Source organism: Nycticebus coucang, chromosome 2 (genome assembly GCF_027406575.1).
Source record: "Nycticebus coucang isolate mNycCou1 chromosome 2, mNycCou1.pri, whole genome shotgun sequence".
In the NCBI taxonomy this organism is placed as follows: domain Eukaryota; kingdom Metazoa; phylum Chordata; class Mammalia; order Primates; family Lorisidae; genus Nycticebus; species Nycticebus coucang.
In genome coordinates, this window is record NC_069781.1 from 76,088,875 (window position 1) to 76,113,835 (window position 24,961).

Genomic DNA, 24,961 nt, shown 5'->3' on the forward strand with positions numbered 1-24,961 from the left:
ATGACTTTTCTCCTGACATGAAGAGATTAAATTTATAGGGGTTTAATTTTGTTTGTTTGTTTGTTTGCAGACAGCAGATCACTCAACTCTGGAAAAAGTATTAGAGATGCAGCCAGAAAAATTAGAGCTTATTATGGATGAAATGAAACAGATTCTAACTCCAATGGCCCAAAAGTAAGAAAGCTGTTTTTGTTTTTTTTCTTAACAAATGGCATTTGAAGGGGGTGGCGCCTATGGCTCAGTGGGTAGGGCACAGGCCCCATATACCGAGGGTGGCGGGTTCAAAACCCGGCCCCAGCCAAACTGCAACAACAAAAAAATAGCCGGGCGTTGTGGCGGGCACCTGTAGTCCCAGCTGCTCGGGAGGCAAGAGAGTCACCTAAGCCCAGTAGTTGGAGGTTGCTGTGAGCTGTGTGACACCACAGCACTCTACCAAGGGTGAAAAAGTGAGACTCTGTCTCTACAAAAAAAAAAATGGCATTTGAAGTAAGAGCATTTTATATAACCCTTGCCCAGAGAAGTGGATATTTTTTCCTTACTTTTATTAATCTGAGTATAACATTTCTTATTTGAAACCATTCTTGGTGCAAAAGGAGATCTCTTTTTCTGATGTTATATCCTGTAAAATGGTAACATACAATTGTGGTTTATATACTTTTTATAAGCATGAAACATTCTTTCCCCAGATAAAATGTTAAGGTGAAGCCATGTATGTTAAATCTGTTATTTAAAATGGAGTGTAAGACTTAGAAGTCTATGCATGTGGCTACTTGGCATTTGTAATGGAACGATTAGGAGCCTGGCTGCTGGGACCAGACAGCCTGGGTGTGAGTCCTTGTGCTTCTGTCCCAGTTATTGTGTAACCTTTCACAGCTTAACGTGTGTGTGCGCCTCAGTTTCTGTCTTTGTAAAATTGGGCTAATAATAGCACAGACTTTATAAGATTTTATGAAGAATAGATGGCTCCATAGTTTCAAAACACTCAGAACAGGGCTTTGCCCATAAATGCAGCATTAGTTTTGACTGTCTACTTGGATACCTGATAGGATCTTTAGTGCTTTGTTCACTCTAGCCCCTAGAGGGCTTGGATTAAGTAGGTGTCATTGCAATCACTGACACTGTTTTGGTCCATTCAGGCTTTAATTATGCTAAAGTTATTCTATGAACCCAATGCATTGTGAAGGGTGCATGACAGAAAGAAAACTGCTGTACAAAAAATAGATCCACGTGTGGATTTACAATCATGTGTCCACTGCCAGAGAAAAAAATGTAGATGTCCTTATTCAAGAGAGCAGAGCATTATTTCGAATGGCAGCTTTATCCTTGCTGATTAGATATTAGAAATTAGTACTTTGATCTAGGTTGTAAATGGTGCTAAATCAATTTTACAGCCTAATTTTTTTTTAATCTTAGTATTGCTAAAAAATATAATTTATCTTATGACAAATTATATTTAGTAGAACTGTTTCACTTGTTTAGATACCTGTTTCTGTATGAAGGTAGTGCCAGATCTGATGTGTTTTTTATGTTTTTCTATTTTCAGGGAAGCTGTGATTAAGCACTCATTGGTGCATAAAGTATTCTTGGATTTTTTTACCTATGCACCCCCCAAACTCAGATCAGTAAGTTTTTGGTTTTTGTTTTTAAACCAAAGCATGGAAGAAGAGCAGAATAGAAGTATGAAATACTACTTTGAAGTACATTATCTTTTGGAAATTTTAGAGAGTTGCTTTCTTATTTAGAAGAGATAATTCAGTGAATTTCCTTTGGACAAGTCTGTTAATCCCATTTAGGCTTTTTCCAGAAAATAATGGAATTGACCCTGGTTTTACTAATTACATTGATTTTATTTTAATGTATTTTAATTATAATCCATAGAGTGTCTTTTAGCTAACCTAATCTGAAAATTAATTAACACATGGAGGAATGTTCATGTGGCTTTAAATTTAGGTGTGCCAATGCAAAAAAAATTAAAATTGTTGGCATTAAAAGGTTAGGGGAGGATACTTATGTAAACTAAATGGACTATGAAAACCTGGTCTTATATGATAAAAGGAGAAGGAACAGAGAGTGAAGGTAAATTGCAGTGCACTTCAAGTCAATGATAGGAATACAAATGAGTATTTGTCATTTGGTTTCCAGAACTTTGGTAGTCTCATCATACAGGGAGCTCATTGGCATTTATTCTCATTCTCTAATCACAAAGGAAAACTAAAGTAATGGAAGTGCCTTTTTTAAATACATATACCAGATTATACATTGATTGGAATTTCGAACCTCTCAAAATTGACATACAATCTAATATCCCAAGAGTAGCTACCTACCTACGCTTATGGTTCAGTGACCATAACAGTATCTTCTGTTTTGAGGATTTCTCTTCATTTTCTGTAGAACCCAGTACCCCACAGGTCTAGATTCACTGAGAGAGGGCTATGTGTTCAGAACTGATAAAGTGATCATTTGAATATTTCACTGGTAGAAAGTATCTTTTTAGTGTCGAATATTTTAGTAACAGCGCAAAATCATTTGGAACTTCGTGTGAATGTAAAGTAATGAGACAAATTATCTTTTCTGGCACTGGGGACATTTTCAAAAGAGAGACTTAAAAAGAAAAACCTTTGGGGATGATGAAAGCATAATTGGAATATCTGTATAACTCTCCAACTGGATAGCTTTGAAGAGGTTCCTAAGTCCAGGGATGTTAGTTGAAGGCTGTGTTCTTGAGATTCCGCTTGGGAAAGGATGGTCCGATATTTGAGGGTGACATCGCTTCTTCTTTGTTGTTGAAACTGGCACCTAGTTGATACCTGCCCTTTTTCCTGGTATGAAGCTTTACATTTATTATTTAATATACATTTTTAAGTTGGGAATAGACTAAAATAGGGCCCTACAGCTGTTAGCCACTAGAACTCATTTACATCCTGTGTGCATAGGCTTTGCAAATGTAAATAATATTGAAAATGAACAATAAAGATTTAATTAAGCTAATTTCCTTTGTAGGAAATTAAATGATTTTTTGCTAAAAATTTGTTTACTGCTCTTGATAGAAAAGAATTTTTCAAGGAAAAGGCTGTGTTTCTGTTTGTCTACAAAATTAAAAATTAAATTGGATGCTACTTGCGCTCTCTTCCTTTCATCCTCTGTGATCACTCCCTGCCTGTAGACAGATAAAACAGCAGAAAGCAAGAAGAAAATAAAGCAAAACCCTGACAGCATTGATTTGTTCCCTAGGAAATGATTGAAGCCATCCGTGAAGCAGTGGTATACTTGGCGCACACACACGATGGCGCCAGAGTGGCCATGCACTGCCTGTGGCACGGCACACCCAAGGTAAGTTTGGTGGCTCTTGCCTGTGAACGCTGCCCTTCAGGGCCACACCTTGTCTGTAGACTTAACGCCTGTCATTAGATCTTTAGTCTTACGTCTTCTTTGGTGTTTGCCTTACTGTGCATAAACAACATTATCTTCTCAAAGTTGTACTTGAGGGCCTCACAGGAATTTGCTGTCTGCTAAAGGCCTAGTGTTCCTTTTCTGCTTTAGTAAAAATCCTAAAGTTTCAATAAAGGATGGCAAGAGCTCTGTCATGCAAGTAAACACATAGATATGTATGTATAGAGGTTTTTGGACCCATCGACTCTGTCATTTCTCATTTCATGATCATGTTAAAGGATGGGAGGAAGGAGGAGACCGCAGACAGCTGGTCACACATTTGCTCCTGTGGGTGTTAAGCACTTTGAGGGAAAAGGTAAAGATCCGTATTAATCGCAGAGGTTAGCAGAAATGATCATTTCCTTGATCAGCATAATTTTGCCTTCAAAAGGCAAGTTGTATTATATCTACTTTCTCATTAACAAATACATATGAATAGTAACAAATACATATGAATGGCTGAGTCTGTGCATTTGAAGACAGTTCAGACCTTTGTAGATCTCTCAGATCACATTGTATGAGGAGGTTTCTCTAGGTTTCCCTTCTAACCTACAATTTTATGGCTCCATATTTATGTTTGAATGAATTAACATATACAAATTCAAGGTTATAATAGCTCTGAGAGGACTTCTTATATATTATATTGCAGGTTTTGTTTTTTTTCACTCTGGCTACAAGACTATTATTTTCACTAATGAAAAGTATGCTACTGAAATGAAAATTTAATATTGCATAGAATTTTAAACTATCAAATGCCCTTAATATATAACTAAAAGTTCATCAAGACAAATTTTTCTGTTTTAGGACAGGAAAGTGATTATGAAAACAATGAAGACTTATGTTGAAAAAGTGGCTAATGTAAGTATAACAAAACTACTTTATTTCATTTAATTATCTTTAATATGAAAATGAATCTTATGTCCATTATAGAAAATTTAGAAAACTCAGAAAGTTACAACAAGAAAATTTATTATGTTGTTTTATTAGTCTTTTTCTATGTGCATATATTTTTATATATTATGAAATATACGGGTTTAGGTAAATAATGTCAGATTATATTTCAGAAATTTGATTTGTTCCCTAGGCAATGATTGAAGCCATCCGCGAAGCGGTGGTGTACCTGGTGTACACACACGATGGCGCCAGAGTGGCCATGTTTCATTACCATCAAAACCATAGCAGGAATTGAAATTTCTCTCTTCTTAGAATAAATTTGCAGTATGGTCATGGAAAATCCAAGTTGTTAAATTTTATATTTCTTTGGGATACTTTAGCAATGCAATAACAGTGTTCCTAATGAAATTAGTGGGAACAAATCAGTGAAATATAAGATATAGCTCAAAACTTAAATTTGTATTTGTTACTGTATATATTCTATAATACCCGGAAAAAACAGGGTGGCCATAAAGATTTTTCTATGGGATTAATTGCCTCAAAAATAATATTTATATGTATATAGATATTAGTTTTCCAGAGTATTATTATGAAATTCTGCAACTAGAATATATAGTAATAAATATAATTTTAATTTTTGAGCTATATCTTATATTTCACTGATGACTTTGTTCATTAGTAAATTTCAAATTTATTGATGAATTTAAATCATTTAGTGATCAACTACTTTGTCCTCTGGAAAATTGAATGAGAACTACTTATTATACTTCTAGGAAGTGTTAATTCAAACAAAGATACAGTTGGTGCTGTGTGATTGTATACTTACCTGTTGTCTTCTATAGGGCTGAGATTTGCAGAGTTAATATAAAGCCATTAGAAGGCAGCTAACTTTCCTGTAACAGAGTGAAATATGGGATTCTCTAATGAGTTGTTTCAAGAGTATGAGATTATTTTATGACCCATAATTCATCATTAAGTACATTTTTATGCATGACATCTTAATTTGAATACTTTATATTAAAAATGAGTAAAAATAGTGTTAATAGAAAATTTGAAAACATATTAATAGTAAGACATTTTTTAATAATAAAATTAGATTGTTTTAATTTTACAATTTGGCTATGTCAGGTAATTCAGCAGTACTTTTTTGAGATCCTAATCCCTGGATGGCATTGTGATAGAAAAAGAAATTAATAATATCTTTTTTACTCTCTAAGAGTTATTTCTAAAGGAGGGAGATAAACTTGACATGTGGATTTGATAGTCTAGAAGTGTTCAATTTCCAAATATCGATAGTCTCTTGCTATGCCACATGTAATTTCAGTCTGTTTAGCAGTTATATGCTAATGAGGGGGCATTGTTTTCACTTGTCTCTAAGTGTACCCCATTGATACTTGGCTGTTAAATTTACTGAGACTTATTTTATGGCCCAACAGATGTACTATCTTGAAAAAAAAGCAGGATGGCCATAAAGTTCGTATGCAATTTTAAATTGCACCATTATATTGTGGCCACCTTTTATATTGTGGAGTTGTTTGTGTGTTTTTCTGCAAATTCTATAAATACCAGTTATAACAATCAAAGTGGTTGATAGTGTTCAGATCATCATTTGCTGAGAGAAACATGTTAAAATTTCCAAGTACACTTGTGGAATTGTCTGTTTCTTGCTTAAATTCAGTTCCTTGTGGAATTGTCTGTTTCTTGCTTAAATTCAATTCTGTATCTGCTTCCATAATATTCATCCAGAGATATTTTGCACTTGATTTTGCTTGCAGATGACTTAAGAAAACTGAAACCAGTGGTTTTGTGCTGTGCATTTTCTCCATTTTGTTTCCTTAATTCATATTAGGGGCCATTTTATTTCAATACATATACCTCTGTCTACCGCACTCTCCTTATTGACTTCATAATATGTCATTGTTTGACTATACCAAAATTCATTTAACCAGTCCCGGCTCTTAGACACTTGGGTAGTTTCTAGTTTTGTTTGTTTTTTTTATAATTAGTACGTCAGTGAATATCCTTATGCCTAAGTCTTTGTATTTAACGTGGAAGCATGTCTGTAGGATAAATCTTTAGAACAAGAATTGCTGGATCAGATCATGCATACACTTTAATTTTTATAGATATTGTCAGTTGTTCTCCAAAGAAGTTGAACCATTTTACATTCTTGCCTATATGGAAGTGTGCCTTCTTTTCCCCAAACCTTTGATAAATTAGTCTGTTGTCAAAGGTTTTCACCATTGCCTACAGGATAGATGGAAAATGGTATTTTTTTGTTTTAATTATTATCACTAATTATTTCATTCAGAATTATTTCATACATTTAAAGCCATTTATATTCTCTTTTCTGTGAACTGACTTTTCACGTTCTTTGCTAACTTTGATTTTTCTTCCTTATGTAATAAGGGTGTTAGACCTTTTTGTTGTTGTTTTTTTTTTCTGTTTGTCTCTTTGACTTTAAATTAGCAATTATTACCCATATATTGTATTCACCAGACCTGGCTCTGAATGCATGTGCGCTGTCATCAAATATCAAATCGCCATCAAAACTTAAAAACAGACATTTATATCATCATCCAGGATACACCCTCCCCCCCCCCAAATTCCACAAGCTCTGAAAATAGATTTTTGTTTTTAACATAAATTAGGGGTTTTTTAAATGTTTGTAACAGTATTGGCATCATAGGAATAATTATATTATTTCAAGGGGTGACTGTTGTGAAAACCACAGTGTATTTATAAGATCTCGTGCTTCTGTGTTCTAAAACAATGCGTTTTCTCTCTTTCTCATATTTAGTACACAATTACACTCTTCTAGTTTATTTTTTCAGTATTCGTAGTCTAATTATTTAGGATCATCTTTAAGTAATTGGACAGTTACAAAAGAAAATGAAAAATCATTTGTAATTCTTTAACCCATAGATGACTATTACATTGTTTTGCCTTCCAGGATTTTCTTTGTATGTTTTTTTAAATATATGTGTAGAGTATGTACATAAAATTATATCTGCATTTATATATTTTCTTTTTCATGATTGGAATATTTGATATGTGAATATATATATGTATATGGAAAAAATATATATGGCAGTTTTTTTCCCTTTAATCTTACCACTTCAACTTTCCTGCCATTCATTAACAGGTCTGTTTAAACAGATGTTATGTCATGGTTAGTCTCGGGCTGTGTAGTAATAAAGAATGTGCTTTTCTGTTTTTTCTTTTTTTTTTTTAATTACGCGTACCTCTAGAATATAATTAACTAGGTTGTAGTAAGAGTGGAAGCCCATTTGAATAGCTTTTGTTCATCTTCCTTATGTCAGGCAAGTGTCCGTGTTGACAACGTCAGTAAAAGGACAGCATGGGTGAAGTAAGAGTGGAAGTCTGTGCTTTTTTTTAAACCCTTATGAGCTTCTAATTCTTGCAGGGCCAATACTCCCATTTGGTTTTACTGGCGGCATTCGATTGCATTGATGACACCAAGCTTGTGAAGCAGATTATCATATCAGTAAGTAATCCTGTGGGTTTTGAATTTAAGTTACATTGATAGACTAATTCTGGGTTTGCATTTGCTTTCATATATGCATGCGTAAAGACTTTCATCTGTGCTTTCTGCCATTACTTGCTGTTATTTTTTAGTTATCAGTTAAGTCTTATTTTGGAGGTTTGCGTTTTTCCTGTATAAATCATAACTTTGTAACTTGATATTAATACTATTATTTTGAAACACTATGGTTAAATTAAAACTTAACACTTTTACTTTGGATTAGGGTCAACGTGGCTTTTTAGACCATGCATGATTCTAAAATATGAAATATTAGCAAAGTAATACTTAGATACGATCAGAAATTGGTTAACATAGTATAATTCCTCAGTTATTCCAGAACTCATATACAGACAGAGGGTAGCCATGGCCTTTTTTTTTTGGTGTAAAAGTTGTTTTTTTTTATTATGGCAGGAGGAAAAATTAATAAATTTTTATTCGAGGAATTTCACATGTGATTCTCCTTCTGCTGTCCATCTCAATGGCTGGAGTCACCGAAGATTTACTTTCAAGACAGCCCTTTTTAATGAACAGACCCTCAATCCACAGTTGTCCTGTTAGCCCTACGTAATAACAAAAGTTTATATCTCCAAAGATGATCATATAAAACAAGCCTCCCTTAGCTCTACAAACCACCTATTTATTAGCTGTCCTGAACAGTTAGCAAGAGATCCAGGCATGCACTGTTCCTGCTGTAAAACCTATTAGACAATCACAGTTGCTTGCTTTGTATTTCCACTTGGACAGTGTCACACGCAGGCAACGGAGGGAAAACCGTAGTCTAATAAAGGGTTAATACAATGTCCCCAGTAGGCTGAGTGCTACCAAAGTAGCAGATAGAAAACCTAGTGGAAGTTTTTTTATGGTCATGTCCACAGCAATTGAGAAACTGCATTCTAAAAGCCTTGGTAATGACCAAGCCATGGCCTTTTTAACTCTCTTTCTCCATACAGAGAAGCCGTCTCTGTACAGTTACCTAGTTTATCCATGTATCTGTGCTGAGTTGAGCTGATGGAAAAGAAAACCTCATAAGACTGAATTGTAGTGCTTTTTAGAGCTTTTGTAGAGTCATAATAAAAGTTATTACTGAAATTGAAATACTAGCTTTTTACATTTCAGGCTACAATTTCTTATAGGCCAGTGTCATCACCATAATGTGGTAGGTAATACTTGGATATTCTTAAACTTGGCCATTAGAAAAACTGAGCTGTCCACTTAGAGAAACTACTCCATAGTACAAATTGCACTGTTAACTATTTCTGTTTCCTTCATCCTGCCCTGATAGCTTCTTTTTCTGTTTCTGTGATCCTTTTCTCTTCCCTTCCTTTATTTTTAGTGTGCAGGTGATATTGGATATATGGTAGAGATTTTGTGGGGTGGGGAGAAGAAAATGCAACATTAGTAGCAGTGACCCTATAATCTTATAGATATAGGTTATTCATCTGAAAATTACACATCCTTTCTGTTTGATACACATGGGGCCTTTGGAGAAATCTTGGTGATGACAAGTGGTACTTTCGCACTATAGGGAGAGAGAAAGGATATGGGTGATTCCGAAAGTAATTTACCTGTTGTCAGGTGGTGGTGCTATAGCCTCTCTGGACCAGTAGAGGAGGGTGTTAATAGAAATAGTCTCTCAGCTCTGTGGAGGGAAAGATTTGTTTTCTTAGATGCCAGCTGTAGGTCCCACTGTGTGCGAATTTCTCATGCCCTTGCTGTCATTTTCCAACTTTACCCTTGACTATTTTAAGATTGTGGTGACTTTCTTTGGGATAGGATTGTGGGAAGAAACAAGTTGGCAAGACTTTCATGTCACAAACTGAGTATGTTGACATGTTCCTTGTGACTTTATTACCCTTTTGACTCCAATCAATAATGATTGTTTTTCATTCCTGTGACAGAGATGTGAGGCCATAGAATTGGCTAATGAATAAAGTTGTTTACAAAAATGGAAACAGGCTGGGATATTGAAAGTTTGCTTTTGTTTGGTATTTTCCTGACAACTAAAATTTGCATAACTGTTTCAAATAGATTTCAAGAGAAACCAGACTTCTTCAGGAGTTGACAGAATTGTCCGTTAGATTAATTTTCTTTTTCCAAAAATGTAGCCCACTTCACATTGCTGTTGAAACTGTTTTAATTCCTTGCGCTTATCAGCTTGATTCCCACAACTATTTAACCCACATTCCTAATGACCTTCTTGTACTCAGGGCAGCTTTCCCTGAAAGGCCTGATTTGCTGATCTCTCTCTCACTGACAAACGCTCCACAGGTTCTGTGTGTCATTAAACTACGTAGCTAGTGATAAAATTCTGGAATGCTAACTGCTCTTGCATTTTTCTCACCCATCCACCACAAAACCTGTTGCAGTACACAGTGTTTTTTAAAAAGAACCAAGAAAGCCTGGTGTTAAGTATCCTGTTCAGGGCACCCAGACTTCTTAAAATGTCAGATTGAAGTCACAGTATGGTCATCTGAGCCCTTCACCTTTCAAAATGGATACAAACTCTCTCACCTACTTTACTTTCCAAAATAAACATAAAATCTGATCCCGGTTTCCCTTGAAGTGATCAGTATGATACAGCTGGTTTAACAGCAGTGTTCATGGGAAAGGAAATAAATCCACTAGCCAAGTGCTAGTAGAGGGTGAATAAATACTGATGCATATTTTTAAATGTGTTATCTTTAAAATATATAGAAAGGTATATAATAGTACAGTGTACACCCAGCCTCCCACCATCTGACAGAAAGGAATAAAACGTGATCAGTACAGTTCAAGTTTAAGCCCTTTGTGTACCTATCCCTGCCCCATACCTACCATGATGAATTTGTAATCCTTCATACGCGTTCCCTTATCTTTTCACTGCATGTAGTTGTATCTAACTTTATGTGTATAAGCTCTCTCTGTGTGATGTCTTGTGTGTATTCTTCTGCTACTTGCTGTTGTCTTCTGTCATTATGTCCATGGGCTACATCGGCAGAGGTCAGCAAGCCTTATAAAAGACCAGAAAGTTATTACTCTTTCTTCAAAAGCCATGTATGTTCTTGTCACATATTCTTGTTTGTTTTGTTTTTGGTTTTTAGCAACCCTTTGAGATGTAGAAACTATTCACAGCTTGCAGGATGTACAAAAACAGGCTACAGGTTGGTTATGATCCATAGGCCATCATAGTTTGCCCTCTGTACTCTGAATCATTTATTTTTCAATCCCAAATAGTATTCTCCTACATATGCTGCAACTTATTTTTATATTTTCCTGGGGATAGATTTAGGTTGTTTATAATTTTAAAAAACTATGTTTTATTCTTACTAATTTTTGCTATTGCAAATAATTCTGTGAACATTTTTTTAATATGTCTCCTTGGGCACATGTTAAGTTTCTCTATTATAGCAGAATCAAATTTCAATTATATGCTAGAATTGCTGGTTGCCAAATATGATGTACATATATTTATATAGAGTCATGTGTCCATATTTCCACCCAGCCACTATCAACCTCTTGCATTATACAGGGTTTTTAAAAATAGCCCAGAAAGCTTAGTGTTGCTAAGCATTCAATTCAGAGTAATTGGATTTCCCAAAATGTCAGGTTGAAATCGTAGCCTGATAGTCATCAGATAGTGTTTGTTCTCTGACCTTCCAGCCAGATTATTCTCCCTATCCTTTCAACTACCACAGTCTTTGTCTTTCCTTTAGCAGTTAATTATGATCTGAGGGCTCACAAACTTAAAAACCTCCATTGATCTGACAGGTAAAATGAGTGACCAGGTCAGGTGAGACCAGGAGTTTTGGTGGGACTGTGGGGAATGGAGAGAGATAATGTCCTGTCTGGGGTGGTGGCCACCTGTCAGCTCTAGCCTCTGGCAGTGTTAGCTCTAGGTTGATAGACCTTCCAGTTTTTTTTTTCTTTTTAATTGAAGTATAAAATACACATAAGAGTTACTGTCTTAGCCATTTTACATACACATTGTGCAAATAGTCTCTAGGACTTTTTTTTTTATCTTGGAAATCTGAAACACTATACTCATTAAACTAGACCTTCCCATTTTTTGAGCACAGCCCCCAAAATGGACTTTTGGATAAAATCACCCTATTTTCGGAAGAGAACTTTCAAGAGACCTCCTGGTGATCCAACTTTCCCTTTGCACTTTTGTTAGTCATTATTCAATTCTCTTATTTTTGTTTTTAATTTTTCATTAACTTTGTTGCTTCTTCTACTAGATTTTAGCTCCTCTGGTTAAAGTAGTCTGCGTTTCTTTTTCCCCCTACAACAAACTACCAAAGAGTATGTACCCCATAGGCTCAGTTCTCAGTAATGTGTTGATTTTTGTATTTCTATCTCCACCAAAAATATGCTTCCTGTGTGTGCCCTTCATTTTGACCTATACCCTTCCTCTTTAAAAGAGGGTTGGCAACGTAAGAGTGCCAAGGAATCTGGCAAGAGTTCAACCCAAGGAGGTCAGAATTAGCCAGAGATGTCTTCAGAAGGGAGGTCTTTTGTTCCTGTGCTTTCTTCTGTTGACATGCCTACTTTAGAGCTTGAGAAGAAGAAATGACAACAAATGGACCTTGTGATTTTTCTCTTAAGTTAATTCTTGCAAGGGGTGAGCCAAGCCAAAACCATTGAAATTGCACCTTTATTGTTGGTGTTTTCTCTTTTTTGAGAGTGGAAACTTAGAGCCCTGCCAACTTATTTAATCTCCAGTGATTAAGATGCTAATATTGAGAGCTGTAATTTTAATTTGAAGTAATTATTTATAGAAATTTTAAATTTTGCAATGTATGACTTTCTGATTTGCTCTTGGTACTACCCATGGGTTGGGCACGTATATTGTTTTCTTTTACAAATAACACAAAGAAGTTTTTAAAATAATTTCCCAGAGCTACGCAACTTGAATTTAGGGCTCCAAAGACTAAATTCTGCACCACGTCAACGATGCCATAGCTGTCTCTTACTGAGTTATACTTGTTACTGGAATTGTTGGTACTCTCCTGGCAATAAGTTAGAACTTTCTCCCCTGTTTCTTGTAACCCAAGTTAAAAAGAAATGGATTAATACCTATAAAATAGCAAGACTTACATACTGTTTTCTCAAAGATGTATGTTTTTTGGTGGTAGAGGAAAGTTGGAATAAGGTTGAGTTGGGGAAGAATTAAATATGACATTTTTAAGTAAATATTTTTTAGTTTCATGAGATGCTAAGTTTGCAAACATTGCACACTCTTTTAAAACCCTTAATTAAACATGAACTTAGAGTCTAAATTCTTTTATTACAAACCAAAAGGCTCTAAAGTTCAGTGAATTTGGGGCCTAATCCTTTGAGTAGTAATTATACACAGATTTTACGTGTCTCTTGAAGTCGCACTTTCTTGTGTTATAAAACCATTTCTACCCAAACCATAAGTGTTAGATTAGTTTAATTATTATATTCTAGTCATTTTTTTTTTTAAAGACAGCGAAAGTTCACTGGCTTTGTAAGACTGTACTAACTGGCCCAGAGGATACAACATACTCGGGTTTGGGCATTTGTCCTCTTTTATGAGTTGGTTAACGCTGGTATGTAAAGGCACGGGGACAGGCACAATGAGTGTACGTACTCTGTATTTGGGGCACTAAACACTTTATTCTCAAAAATACATATTGAGTCCACTTTGGCACTTGTTGGCCTTGAAATTTCAAAAATGCTTCCTACTCTATAGGAGTGGATGTGGGTGTCTTTCATTACTGAATTTTTAAGTTCATTTTCCCTAGGTAATTGAAATTGCGTATCCATTTTTAGGTTGTTATATCTGTTGAAGCTGTTCTCTGAAAACTTTTATGTTTTATGTAGAAATCTTTATACCATGACCTTGAAGTTCTTCAAAAGTAGTTAGGAGAGCACAGTGGGGATTGGAGTCCTAGAATCGGGACATGGTTGTGTGAAGATTATTTAAGATGATAGATGTGCAGCTCTCAGAGGTGTCTGACTCCTAGCACTTAACGAGTGCTAGCTACTGTTATTAATTATCAGCAGCACAGTATACTTGCGTGCAGAAGATGAGGGAAACTTGGAATTTAACGCCTGTGGCTCAGTGAGTAGGGCGCTGGCCCCATATGCCGAGGATGGCGGGTTCAAACCCAGCCCCGGCCAAACTGCAACAAAAAAATAGCCGGGCGTTGTGGCAGGCACCTGTAGTCCCAGCTGCTCAGGAGGCTGAGGCAAGAGAATCACGTAAGCCCAAGAGTTAGAGGTTGCTGTGAGCCGTGATGTGACGGCACTCTACCGAGGGCGGTACAGTGAGACTCTGTCTCTACAAAAAAAAAAAAAAAGAGGAATGTGATATGTGGATTCTGGGGTTGAACCATAGGATTGTGAAGTTTGCTGTAGTACAGTTCCATGGTTGATGACAGACTTAATTTTTAGGTTGATTGCTTACACTAAAATGACTCATTGGCCCTTTGAAGATGAACAGATCTCTGACTGTATCTCAATGCCTTAAGAGAAGGTTGTGCGTTTTCTTTAAAGAGACTGATTTGGGGTCAGAGGTCTAGAACTCAGCAAGCCCTGCCACTGACACTGATGTCCTCTGGCAGATGCTTGTCCCTTGCCTTAAGCCTGGTGAGAGCTGGACTGAATTCTCTCTGAGGCCCCAGCCAGTTCCAAGGAACCCGTAGTGCTCAAACATGCTTTTGAATATTTATAAGGTTTGTTATGAGAAATAGGAATGTTGGGCGTGGGGGGGAGCAAACTGATGATATTTTTTCTATTGTATATTTTCCATTATAAGTAAAGAAATTTTCAAATAGTGACTTCTCTGTCTTTGAAAACATTAGCAAATTTACACAGGAGCTCAGTTAGGGTGGGCAGGGAGTCATTGCTTTTGTCACATAACATTTCACATAACTAGAGAAAGGAGGTTCCAGTTCTTGGGTGTGTGTTGATTGATACAGAATAATTTGTAACTACTCAGTGGAGTCTTTTCTGAATTTGTTTTTCTGTCCTCCTCTTTTTTCTTTTTCATTATAATGGTCAAACAGCTTTCATTTGCCATAAATAAGCAGCCTAACTTTAAAAGCCTTTATCCACTTGTTCTACTTAACAGAGTTTCTTTATCTCCTTTCACTTACATCTCAGCAGGGAAATTCTAATAGGAATGTTCTTCATCCTTGCTGAAGCTACATTAAGTGCAACTGCAAATTAGCTGTATCTACTCAGTGACCTGAGCAAGCAATGTCTCTGGTAATAGTGGCCCAAGAAATATTGGTCGTAATGAATAAAGATATCTCCTTTAAATTAAGTCATTGGCTTAATTAATTAATGTAAATGGATTGTTCAGTAATGCAGTCACAGTAGAGAATCGATTCTGTATTCTAAGTATAAAATCTCCTTGTACTTTAATGAGAAAATTTCAGAACTAGCTCCACATTTTCCATTAAGTACGCTAGAGAAAATAAGTATATATTCTTCTTTACTATTTAAATCTCAGCCCTACTTTTATTTTAAAACTATAGATGTTGGGCTGGGAGCAGTGGCTCACACCTGTAATCCTAGCACTCTGGGAGGCCGAGGCGGGTGTATTGCCTGAGCTCAGGAGTTCCAGACCAGCCTGAGCAAGAGAGAAACCCCATCTCTAAAAATAACAGGGCGAGCTTTTTTCAGCTTCCACCTCGGAGGAGCCAAGGTGCAACTTTCTTTGGTCGTCCTGAGTCATCTGACACCAGCTGCCTCCACCATGCTGCCTAAGTTCGACCCCAACGGGATCAAAGTCATGTACCTGAGGTACACCCATGGCGAATGCAGTGCCATGTCTGCCTTGGCCCCCTAGATTGGCCCCCTGGGTTTGTCTCCAAAAGGTTGGTGGTGACATTGCCAAGGCAACTGGTGACTGGAAGGGTCTGAGGATTACGGTGAAACTGACTATTCAGAACAAACAGGCCCAGATTGAAGTGGTACCTTCTTCCTCTGCCCTCATCATCAAAGCCCTCAATGAACCTCTGAGAGACAGGAAGAAATAGAAAAACATTAAATACAACGGAAATGTCACTTTTGACGAGATTGTCAACATTGCCAGACAAATGCATCACTGATCTTTAGCCAGAGAACTCTCTGGAACCATTAAAGAGATCCTGGCGACAGCCCAGTCCGTGGGCTGCAATGTTGATGGCTGTCACCCTCACAACATCATAGATGACATCAACAGTGGTGCTGTGGAATGCACAGCTAGTTAAAAAGTACAAAGGAAAATAAAGGATCATTTGACACCCAGGAAAAAAAAAATGACCAGGTATGGGCGGCGCCTGTGGCTTAAAGGAATAGGACACCGGTCCCGTATACTGGTGGTGGATTCAAACCTGGTCCCGGCCAAAAACTCCAAAAAAAAAAAATTGCCAGGTGTTTGGTAGGCACTTGTAGTCCTAGCTACTCAGGAGGCTGAGACAAGAAGATTGTGTGAACCCAAGAGTTGGAGGTGGCTGTGAACTATGACACCATGGCACTCTACTGAGGGCGACAAAGTGGGACTCTGTCTCAAAAAAAAAAAAGGGGGAAAGGAATATAGATGTCAATTTCTTTCTTTCTTTTTTTTTTTTTTTAATTTTGCAGGAAATCATCAGTTCCTTGCCTAACATAGTAAATGATAAATATGGAAGGAAGGTCCTATTGTATTTGCTAAGCCCCAGAGATCCTGCATATACAGTGCGAGAAATCATTGAAGTTCTACAAAAGGGAGATGGAAATGAACACAGGTAAAAGCAGGTAGACGGCTTGACTCCTTTATCGCTCTGCTCTGAGTGATCCCAAGCAGAGAGCAGCACATGCTTCCAGAAATCTGCTCAGACCTCCATGCCCTCTCTAAGACCTCTCTAGAAGTGAATTCCATTTTTAAGCTTGTAGTTTTGACAGATTCTTAAAATTTTTATCTTGAAAAGGAAATAAAAGTGTCATGCCAGAAGAACACCCCTGAGCATTTAATATATAGTAGGCACTTAGGTATGGGGTCCGGGTTTTGTTGTTTTACTTGATTTCGAAAGCAATCCTAGAGATTTTGAAAGTATCCTAGAAAGTAATCCGTACCGAAGTTTCAGTGTGTAGTCCTGAAGGATATTTTGTTGTTTGGTTTTTGGATTGATGTGTTTTTTTGGTTTTGTTTCTCGTATTACATAGCCAAGCCTCCTTTAATGAGTGCTTGCTCTGGGCCAGACGCTATTCAGATGCTGGTGACACAAAGATGAAAGCAGATTGAATATGCCCTTAAATCACTCACTGTCCGCGCATTCAACAGAAAGAGGCAATCACAATGCAGGGCGACACAGACTGTGATAAACGCTGCTCGGTTTCTGTGACCATAAAATCACCGTATTTCCTTTGCCATTTTATCTTACGTTAATACCTCATGCAACGTGTTCCAACAGTAAGAAAGACACAGAGATCCGCCGACGGGAGCTCTTGGAATCCATTTCTCCAGCTTTGCTAAACTACCTGCAAGGGCATGCCCAGGAGATGGTTCTAGACAAGTCTGTGTGTGTGTTGGTGTCCAGCACTCTGGGATCTGCTACTGGAGACGTTCAGCCTGCCATGAATGCCATCGCCAGCTTGGCTGCAGCAGAACTGCATCCTGGTGGCAAGGATGGAGAGGTAAGGTGCAATTGTGGGACAGGCAGGAAAGCTGCAGGGGCGGCAGAAACTCTGAAGAGATTTTAACGATGATTATCTCAACTCGCCTCATACCAGCAGTAGATTTGAAAATTGTGAATTCACAGCACAGTGCAGTTACAACCCTTGTCTGTTTCAGAAACCTGCTCCATCGTACCTATAGAGAAAAAGCAAAAATCCCCTTGGTGTGGATCTCTGTTACCTGTGTTGGCCCCAGACAGCCTTTTCAGTATACCCTGTGTTCCTGTTTTGATTTCCAATGTGCTGTGGGTGTTTCTTCCCCCAGCCTAGCGCCTGCCCCATTGTTCCATTTCCCTGTGCCTTACTCATCCAGGGTCCCCAGACCGCTTCTTCATGGAGGCTTTCCTATTGCCCCTCCTTGGAAAACACTTGCTTTTTTGATAGTCCTGCCTGTGTTATTTAGACCTCATTATTCCGCCTTGCATCTTCAGTTCACTGACTCACACACCTGATTTAAACTAGACAGTGGCCAATGCTGCCCTCCCAAAAGCTTACCATTCTGGGAAACAGAATATTTAAATCTTCCTTTCACTCTGGGGAGTGGAGTAGATCTCTGGTCCCTCCTTGTACTATGGCCATTGATAAAGACCTCTTAAGGCAGCCTGAGTCCTTACCTGCGGGTGGTGGTATGGAATGAATTGTATGGATTCATTCAGATGTGACATGTTTGCTTGGAAGAAAACAGCACTTAAAGTGAAGGGGTTTTTGACCTTTGCAGCTTCACGTTGCAGAGCATCCTGCAGGACATCTAGTTCTGAAGTGGCTTATAGAGCAAGATGAGAAGATGAAAGAGAGTGGGAGAGAAGGTAGGCTGTGAGACTCCGCCTTTCCCTGGGTAATTCCTGACATCCCTGAACTTTACACTGGCCGTTTAAATGCAAATGGAAGTTGTCAAGGGTTTTGAAATGATGTCTGTGTATGAATAAGAAGTGATGAAGTGGTTGCAAATAATGCTTTTTTCTTCAGAAATCAATTCAATCATTCTCTCTCTCTCATTGAGTTGAATGAAACAGTTGAGCTTTCTGTTACCTTGTCTGAAAACAGTGACAGATCATGAGTCTGTGTCTTGAGGCAAGTTGCAATTCTGATGGCTGGTGAGACAATCAGTATTTCAGTAGAGCTCTCACTTCCTGTTTCATCTTTAAGAATGGGGACTTGGGGCTATTTTTCTCTGTAAATTTTTTTGTAAAACAGCTTGGAAATGTTTTATATTAAAGAAAAATAATATATTGACTCATCTTTTTCATTATTAAAAAAAGTTGATGTGTATTGGAGTTGAGTTTATGCCAGAAAAGTTATCTAGCTTACTTTGTAAGGAAAAGTCAGGAAAATTCAAGGAATTTTCTAGTACTTCTCCCTCGTAATTAAAATGCATTGAAAGCCCTAAAATATGTGTCTGCCTTTTCAAAAGTGTAGCACCAAGTGAGTATGTCTAACTTTGTGTTCAGCTGTTTCGATTATCTGTTATCTATGTAACAAGCCATCTCAAAACTTAGTAGTTTTCAAGATAATTATTTGATCAGGGTTTGGGGAAGCTTGCTCTGCTCTGCTTAGACTTCTCTGGGGCTGCTCAGTCTGGGGTTGGAGTGGTGTCCACATTTACAGGAGCTCATTCACATGGCTGCCAAGTTGGTACTAGCTGTTAGTTGCCACTAGCTGTTGGCTAAGACCCAACAGCATCACTTTCTATTCCTGGGCTGCTCTGGGTTTCCCCACAAGGTGGTGGTTGATTTTTAAGAGTTAAGCATTTCAAGGAAACAAAGTAGATGCATAGTACTTTCATGATTTCTCCTCAGAAGTAATTTAATGTCACTCTCACTATACGTTCTTGGTCAGTCAATCACAGATTCCAAAGGAGAAGATGCGGATTCCACCTATAAATGACGGAGTAGTAGTATTCTAGAGGGGGACGCAGGGCAGGAGATACTCTTGTGTTCACCATTAGAGAATACGCTTTGCCTTGCCGGCTGACTCTGTTTCTCGTTGGCAGGTGCCGTGAAAAGATGAATAGCCATAGGCTTCTTGGCCTTTAAGGGGTTCTTATATTTGGATATCTTTGAATGAATATATAGTATATGCTGTTATGCTTATCTAAGATGTTCACCTTCAAGATACACTGTCCCTACCTCCCTCTGTACTAACCATCAGAATTTCTCCATTGTTACACTTAGATGGCTCAGTGAATAAAGTAATACCAAGACCTTGGAATTAGAAGTATTAGGATAATATAAGATGATGTTTTTGATGTGTGGATATTTAAGCATTATAGAGAGGAATTGCCAGGTGTGAGCTAGAACAGTCACTCTTCACTCACTATTGAACATATGAACATAGTGTTGTGTCCCTGGCACCTTCTGGGTAAGCATTCCTCCATCAGGGAGAACTTTCATTTCAACCAAACACCAGGTGCCACTGTCAAGCATTTACTTCCTGAATATCTTTCAGGTCAAAGTTAAATCATTAAATATTGCATAATCAAGTGAACATTTTATAAGAATTCATTGTTTTTCTTGAGTAATTAATGATAAACATAGCCTAATTTGTGGATCAGAGTTAAAGGAAATGACTGTTCTAAAAATGCATTGTATAAGCCTGCATGGAAGTTTTAGTGTTAAGGGAAATTGGGTAAGAACTCTTTTTATTAACTTTATTATTGAAACATATTTGCAGGTTTAAGGGCAGTAGAGAAGGGGATTGGGAGTTTAAATCCTGATATATGATGTTCACTAAGGTTTACTATATTTTATAGGTTGTTTTGCAAAAACACTTGTAGAGTATGTTGGTATGAAGAACCTAAAGTCCTGGGCCAGTGTAAATCGAGGTGCCATTATTCTCTCCAGGTATGTATAGCGTGTGGCTTTGTCTTTGCAGGACGTGTTCGTGCAAAAGACACTACTTCCTTCATGTGCATTTCTCAGTTCTATTATTTGTTCCCAGTAGTCTGGTATTATTGTCAGTCACTCATGGTCTACACAAGTATACCAAATATTAGAAAGCAAATGTAGCTCTTTCACTGCATCCTTAGGGTTTATTTATTTATTTATTTTAAACAGAGCCTCATTCTGTCACCCTACGTAGAGAGTACCATGGCATCATAGCTCACAGCAACCTACATCTCTTGGGTTCAGGTAATCCTCTTTCATCAGGCTCCCTAATAGCTGGAACTATAGGCGCCGTCACCATACCCAGCTAATTTTTCTCTTTTTAGTAGAGATGGGGTCTCGCTCTAGCTCAGACTGGTCTTAGTGAATTAATTGTGTTCCTGTGAAAACTATGATTTGTTATTTTTTTAAATCATGCTTGATTGTACTTATAATTTTCTTTCATTCATTGCTTTCAAAGATTCTAAAAGTATTAGGCCAGGTGGTGCTGTAATCCTAGCACTCTGGGAGGCAGAGGCAGGTAGACTGCTTGAGCTCACGAGTTTGAGACCAGCCTGAGCAAGAGCAAGACCCCCATCTCTAAAAATAGCCAGTGTTGTGGCAGGCACTTATAGTCTCAGCTACTCTGGAGGCTAAGGCAAGAGGATTGCTCGAGCTTCAGAATTTGAGGTTTCTGTGAGCTGTGACGTTATAGCACTCTACAGTGGGTGACAAAGAGAGCCTGTCTCAAAAAAAACTAAATAAATACATAAATAAAGTATTGAAAAACACTTACTGAAGTCTGTATGCTAATTGTTTATTTCTAACTTAAAATGAGAGAAAACCAATGATGTGTGTGTATCGAGGCCCATCTTTTAGGAACTTAGTTGAGTTTATAATTTATAGGTCATAGATATGTCCAGATATTCTATACCCGGATGAAACCTTTCTGTTAGAAGCATTCACTTCATAGAAGATTTGTATGTTGTTTTAAAGCAGTCATTATTGATTTTTAATCCTTGCTGTGTTACCAAGGTTTGGGAAAACAGATACCAAGCGTAGTTTCTATTTTCTACAATATTTCATTTGCAACATGCTGTGCAATTTAATCTGTGTGGTTTGTAAATATGTGTTGAGTGTTTCTTCAATATATCCTTTGATCTTGTACGAACATACACACAAGATCATTCGTGTCTTCAGGTATACCAGTGCTTCTAAATATGTGGGTGTTACAGATAATATTGTTTATTTCTCATTAAAATTAGTTAATTTTCCAGTTGATTTTAAACAGTCAGAATCCATTAACTGAAACATGAGCTTTTTAGTTATGAATTTCTTTACCAGGCGTATTAATGCCAACTGACACATTTCTTTTCATTAGACTCAATTAACTAGAAATTTCAGCAATGCCATGAAATAAATTTATAGAAGTTGCTCATCAGTCAGAACTCCTGTTAGGTGGATTTCAAACCTAAGAAGGATAGTGTAAGTTCATTATAAATTATTAGAATTGGAACAAGAGCTCACGGAATACATGTAGTTCTATTTGGAAGCTGAACTATATGTTGCCTTAATAATTAATACAGTCATCATTTTTGTTTGGTTTTTGAATAATGTGCTTGACTTATTTGGTACAATTCCCTGCTTATTTTTATTTTACTTAAAATTCATGTTTTGCCAAACTTTTTAGCAGTAAATAAAAAAAACATTCGGGGTGAAAAGAGACAATCAGCTGTGCACATTACATCAGGTGAAAAATTACTCAGGGAAGCAGAATTTTCTAGCATTTAACGTCATTGGCTCTAGACAGACTGCCTAGGTTCCTGTCCCAGCTTACTGCGTTGCTTAAGGAAAATTATTCAGCTTTTTGGAGCCTTAATCTTCTCGGTTGCAAAACAAGATTAATAATAACCCTAAGGTTGTTAAAACTAGATTGCACAAGGCATATAAAATGCCTAGCATTATATCTAATATTTAGAATATGATCAATGCACATTAAGATTATGCATTATGTAACTGTATTTAACCAAGGTATATAAAATAAAAACATCTAGTAAGTCACAAATCCATTAAAAGGATCCTTCACTTTTCCACTGTCTAAACTTAGCAGGTGGCCGGCTCTGCTTGTTACTTGTCCCACAAGCAGGAGAATGCTGCTCGGGGCTGGGAGCTTTTCCCCTCATTGTTGACATGACAGAAGTTATTGAGCCCAGGGACTTTGGAAAATGCCAAGTAGTTTCTTTCTTGAATGTGTTTTAGAGGTCAGTATTTCCATGTCCTGCAAAAGTGAGAGGCAAACAGGAGATTCAGGCTTAGTTCTCTATGGCCAGGTGCCTGTCACCTAGTCCCCATATGTAGAGAAGTGAGCCTACTGTCCCCAGTCTCCTGGGCTCCCTTCTCTTGTGACAGAGCACTCAGGCAAGGTATCAGAAAGCAGAAGCCAGGGTTATTTTGTTTAAAGACTAATATTTATTGAGTGCTTCCTACCTATGAGGCCCTGGCTAGGTGCTTTAGCTATAAGATAATTTGAGCTGCAATAGCCTTGTAAAGAAGAAAGTAGGTTCTCTTTTTAATCCCATTCTAAAGATCAGGAAACTGAGTAGCAGAGGCAGATTTCACACTCATGCAGTGAAGCCTCAAGGGAAAGCTCTTGGCCCCCTCTCTAGGTGTTAGTGCTGTAGACTTCCATGGGGAGGCCACTGACTCTGCCCTGTCAGGCCCACACTTCACCTGTCTGTGCCCTGTTCACATGAGCTCATTCAGCCACTCAGTGTAAGACAAAGTAAAGGGAGAACCAACCATTCCAAACAGGTAGGGGCTCCTGGCCCTCAGCATCTGGTGAATAAAAAAACAGAATGTTAAATTTTGTTAATTTTTTTCCTCTCTCTTCAGCCTTCTTCAGAGTTCTGACCCAGAAATTGCAAACAAAGTCAAAGCTGGACTAAAAAGCCTGGTTCCCACTCTGGAAAAAAACAAAAACACCAGCAAAGGAATAGAAACTCTACTTGAAAAACTGAGAGCATAGGTAGAAAAGAGTTAAACGCAGGATGGAGTGATTTTTCCTGTTCTCTGCCTTCCCAACACGGAAGAGAATGGCAAGGGTTCAGCAGCGGCAGAGAAGGGCTGGGTTCACCTCACTGGTAATTTGGGTGCTCTGTATATGTGTTTCTTCTTTTATAAGTATCTATTTATAAAATTGTTTTTAAAAATGGTCTTTGTATTTAAATCCACACTATCTCCTATGTCATACCAAATAATAAGCAAATAAGAACGTGAAGCAGTCGTGTGGAAGGTTTAGCAATCCTATGTAGCAGGACCACTACAAAGTGTAGCTGAATGAGTTGATCCGGGGAGAAGCCATCTGCAGTGAGCAGTCTGAGAAGGCTTCTTGGAGGAGGTGAGCCTTGAGAGGACTGTCCTGCTGAAGGAGGATAGGATGTGGAAAAGAAGAGCCAAAGAAAGTCTTTGGTGGGAGCAGCGAGATGGAAAGTTAATGGTTTTGAACTGAACTTCAGGAAGCTGTAGGACTCTGATGAGTGCAGGGAGCAGGATACCCATCAACCATAGCAGCTGCATTCCTAGCTGTTTTATTGATTAGGTTCCATGTTAGATTCTGTTTGAAAGCCACTGAAGTAAGTCATTTAAGCTCTGAGGGAAATGTGCTAAATAAATTTGGAGATCACTGTGGACTGCAATGTTAAGGTTAGGGTTATTGGGGAAATCTCCCTGTGCTTGTTTGTGGACCTTCCAACTAAATAGTTCCGTGTGATGAGACTTTCTCAGGACAGTCCCTAAAGTATTCAAGGTCTGTAGAGTTTGAGGAAGAAGGAAGAAGATGCAAATTTGTTATGACACAGAAATATGAATTTTAAAACTGAAATATGAATTTTAAGATTTTTAACAAAGCTTATGAGGATTGGTAGCTCAGTGGGGCTTGTGTAGCCATGCCTATGAATATCTGGCTGCTTTCAGTGTAGAGCCTTGGTCCTTTCTCTGAGCAGTCTGATATAACAGGACACCTACTTAGGTCTGTCACTGTCACTGTCACACCTGCTGGAGAATTGACATACCTTTCCTGTCCAGACTGTAGAGTCCAGGACTACTCCCACCCTGAAATCTACCGGGACTCCCACTTCCCAAAAAGCAAAAGAGCTGATGCCTATAACTAACTCTTTTAGCATGGATTCTCCTCCCAACTGTCAGCCAACTGGGTGTAGGGTGTGGATGGGAGAGCTGGGGGACACAAGGTGGGATGGGCAAAAGGCAACACTAGAGCTTGCTTTCGTTTGGCAAATTCATTCTGATTTGTGTTCTGCACATACAGGGTCTATTCGGGGGTGAGGGGAGGGTCCTGCTTTTTGTTCCCTCTTTGAAACTAAATCAATAAAATAAATTACCAGGTTTAGGTATTTTCTTTTGATTATTTAATAGAAAATGTAGCGTAAGAACTTCTATCCCTGTACCTTTCGTCTTTCTCTCTTCCCAGTAGAATTGCATTGCTTGATGAATTAATGTACAGTGTTTACATTATTATCCCTGTTTCAATACAGGGTGACCCCAGAGTTGTCACACGTAGGGAAAA

At 37.8% G+C, this 24,961-nt stretch overlaps 1 protein-coding gene, 1 non-coding gene and 1 pseudogene across 4 annotated transcripts in view; 2 read left to right on the forward strand and 1 right to left on the reverse strand.

Moving 5' to 3' along the window:
* PUM3 (pumilio RNA binding family member 3) overlaps positions 1–24,753 on the forward strand; it is a 41,545-nt gene extending 16,792 nt beyond the window's left edge. For all 3 annotated transcript variants that reach the window (XM_053573843.1, XM_053573862.1, XM_053573853.1), the window contains exons 9-18: positions 71–174; positions 1,544–1,622; positions 3,232–3,330; positions 4,234–4,287; positions 7,751–7,831; positions 16,448–16,590; positions 17,257–17,479; positions 18,237–18,324; positions 20,268–20,358; positions 23,272–24,753. In XM_053573843.1, the coding sequence (XP_053429818.1) occupies positions 71–174; positions 1,544–1,622; positions 3,232–3,330; positions 4,234–4,287; positions 7,751–7,831; positions 16,448–16,590; positions 17,257–17,479; positions 18,237–18,324; positions 20,268–20,358; positions 23,272–23,404 (1,095 nt within the window). In that variant the 3' untranslated portion in view covers positions 23,405–24,753. The remainder of the gene's footprint in view (positions 1–70; positions 175–1,543; positions 1,623–3,231; positions 3,331–4,233; positions 4,288–7,750; positions 7,832–16,447; positions 16,591–17,256; positions 17,480–18,236; positions 18,325–20,267; positions 20,359–23,271) is intronic.
* Positions 8,666–8,785, reverse strand: LOC128580304 (small nucleolar RNA SNORA32). Its single transcript, XR_008378603.1, has one exon. It is a non-coding gene; the product is annotated as a small nucleolar RNA SNORA32 (small nucleolar RNA).
* LOC128573592 (60S ribosomal protein L12-like) lies at positions 15,448–16,438 on the forward strand (annotated as a pseudogene).
* Positions 24,754–24,961: the final 208 nt, after the last annotated feature.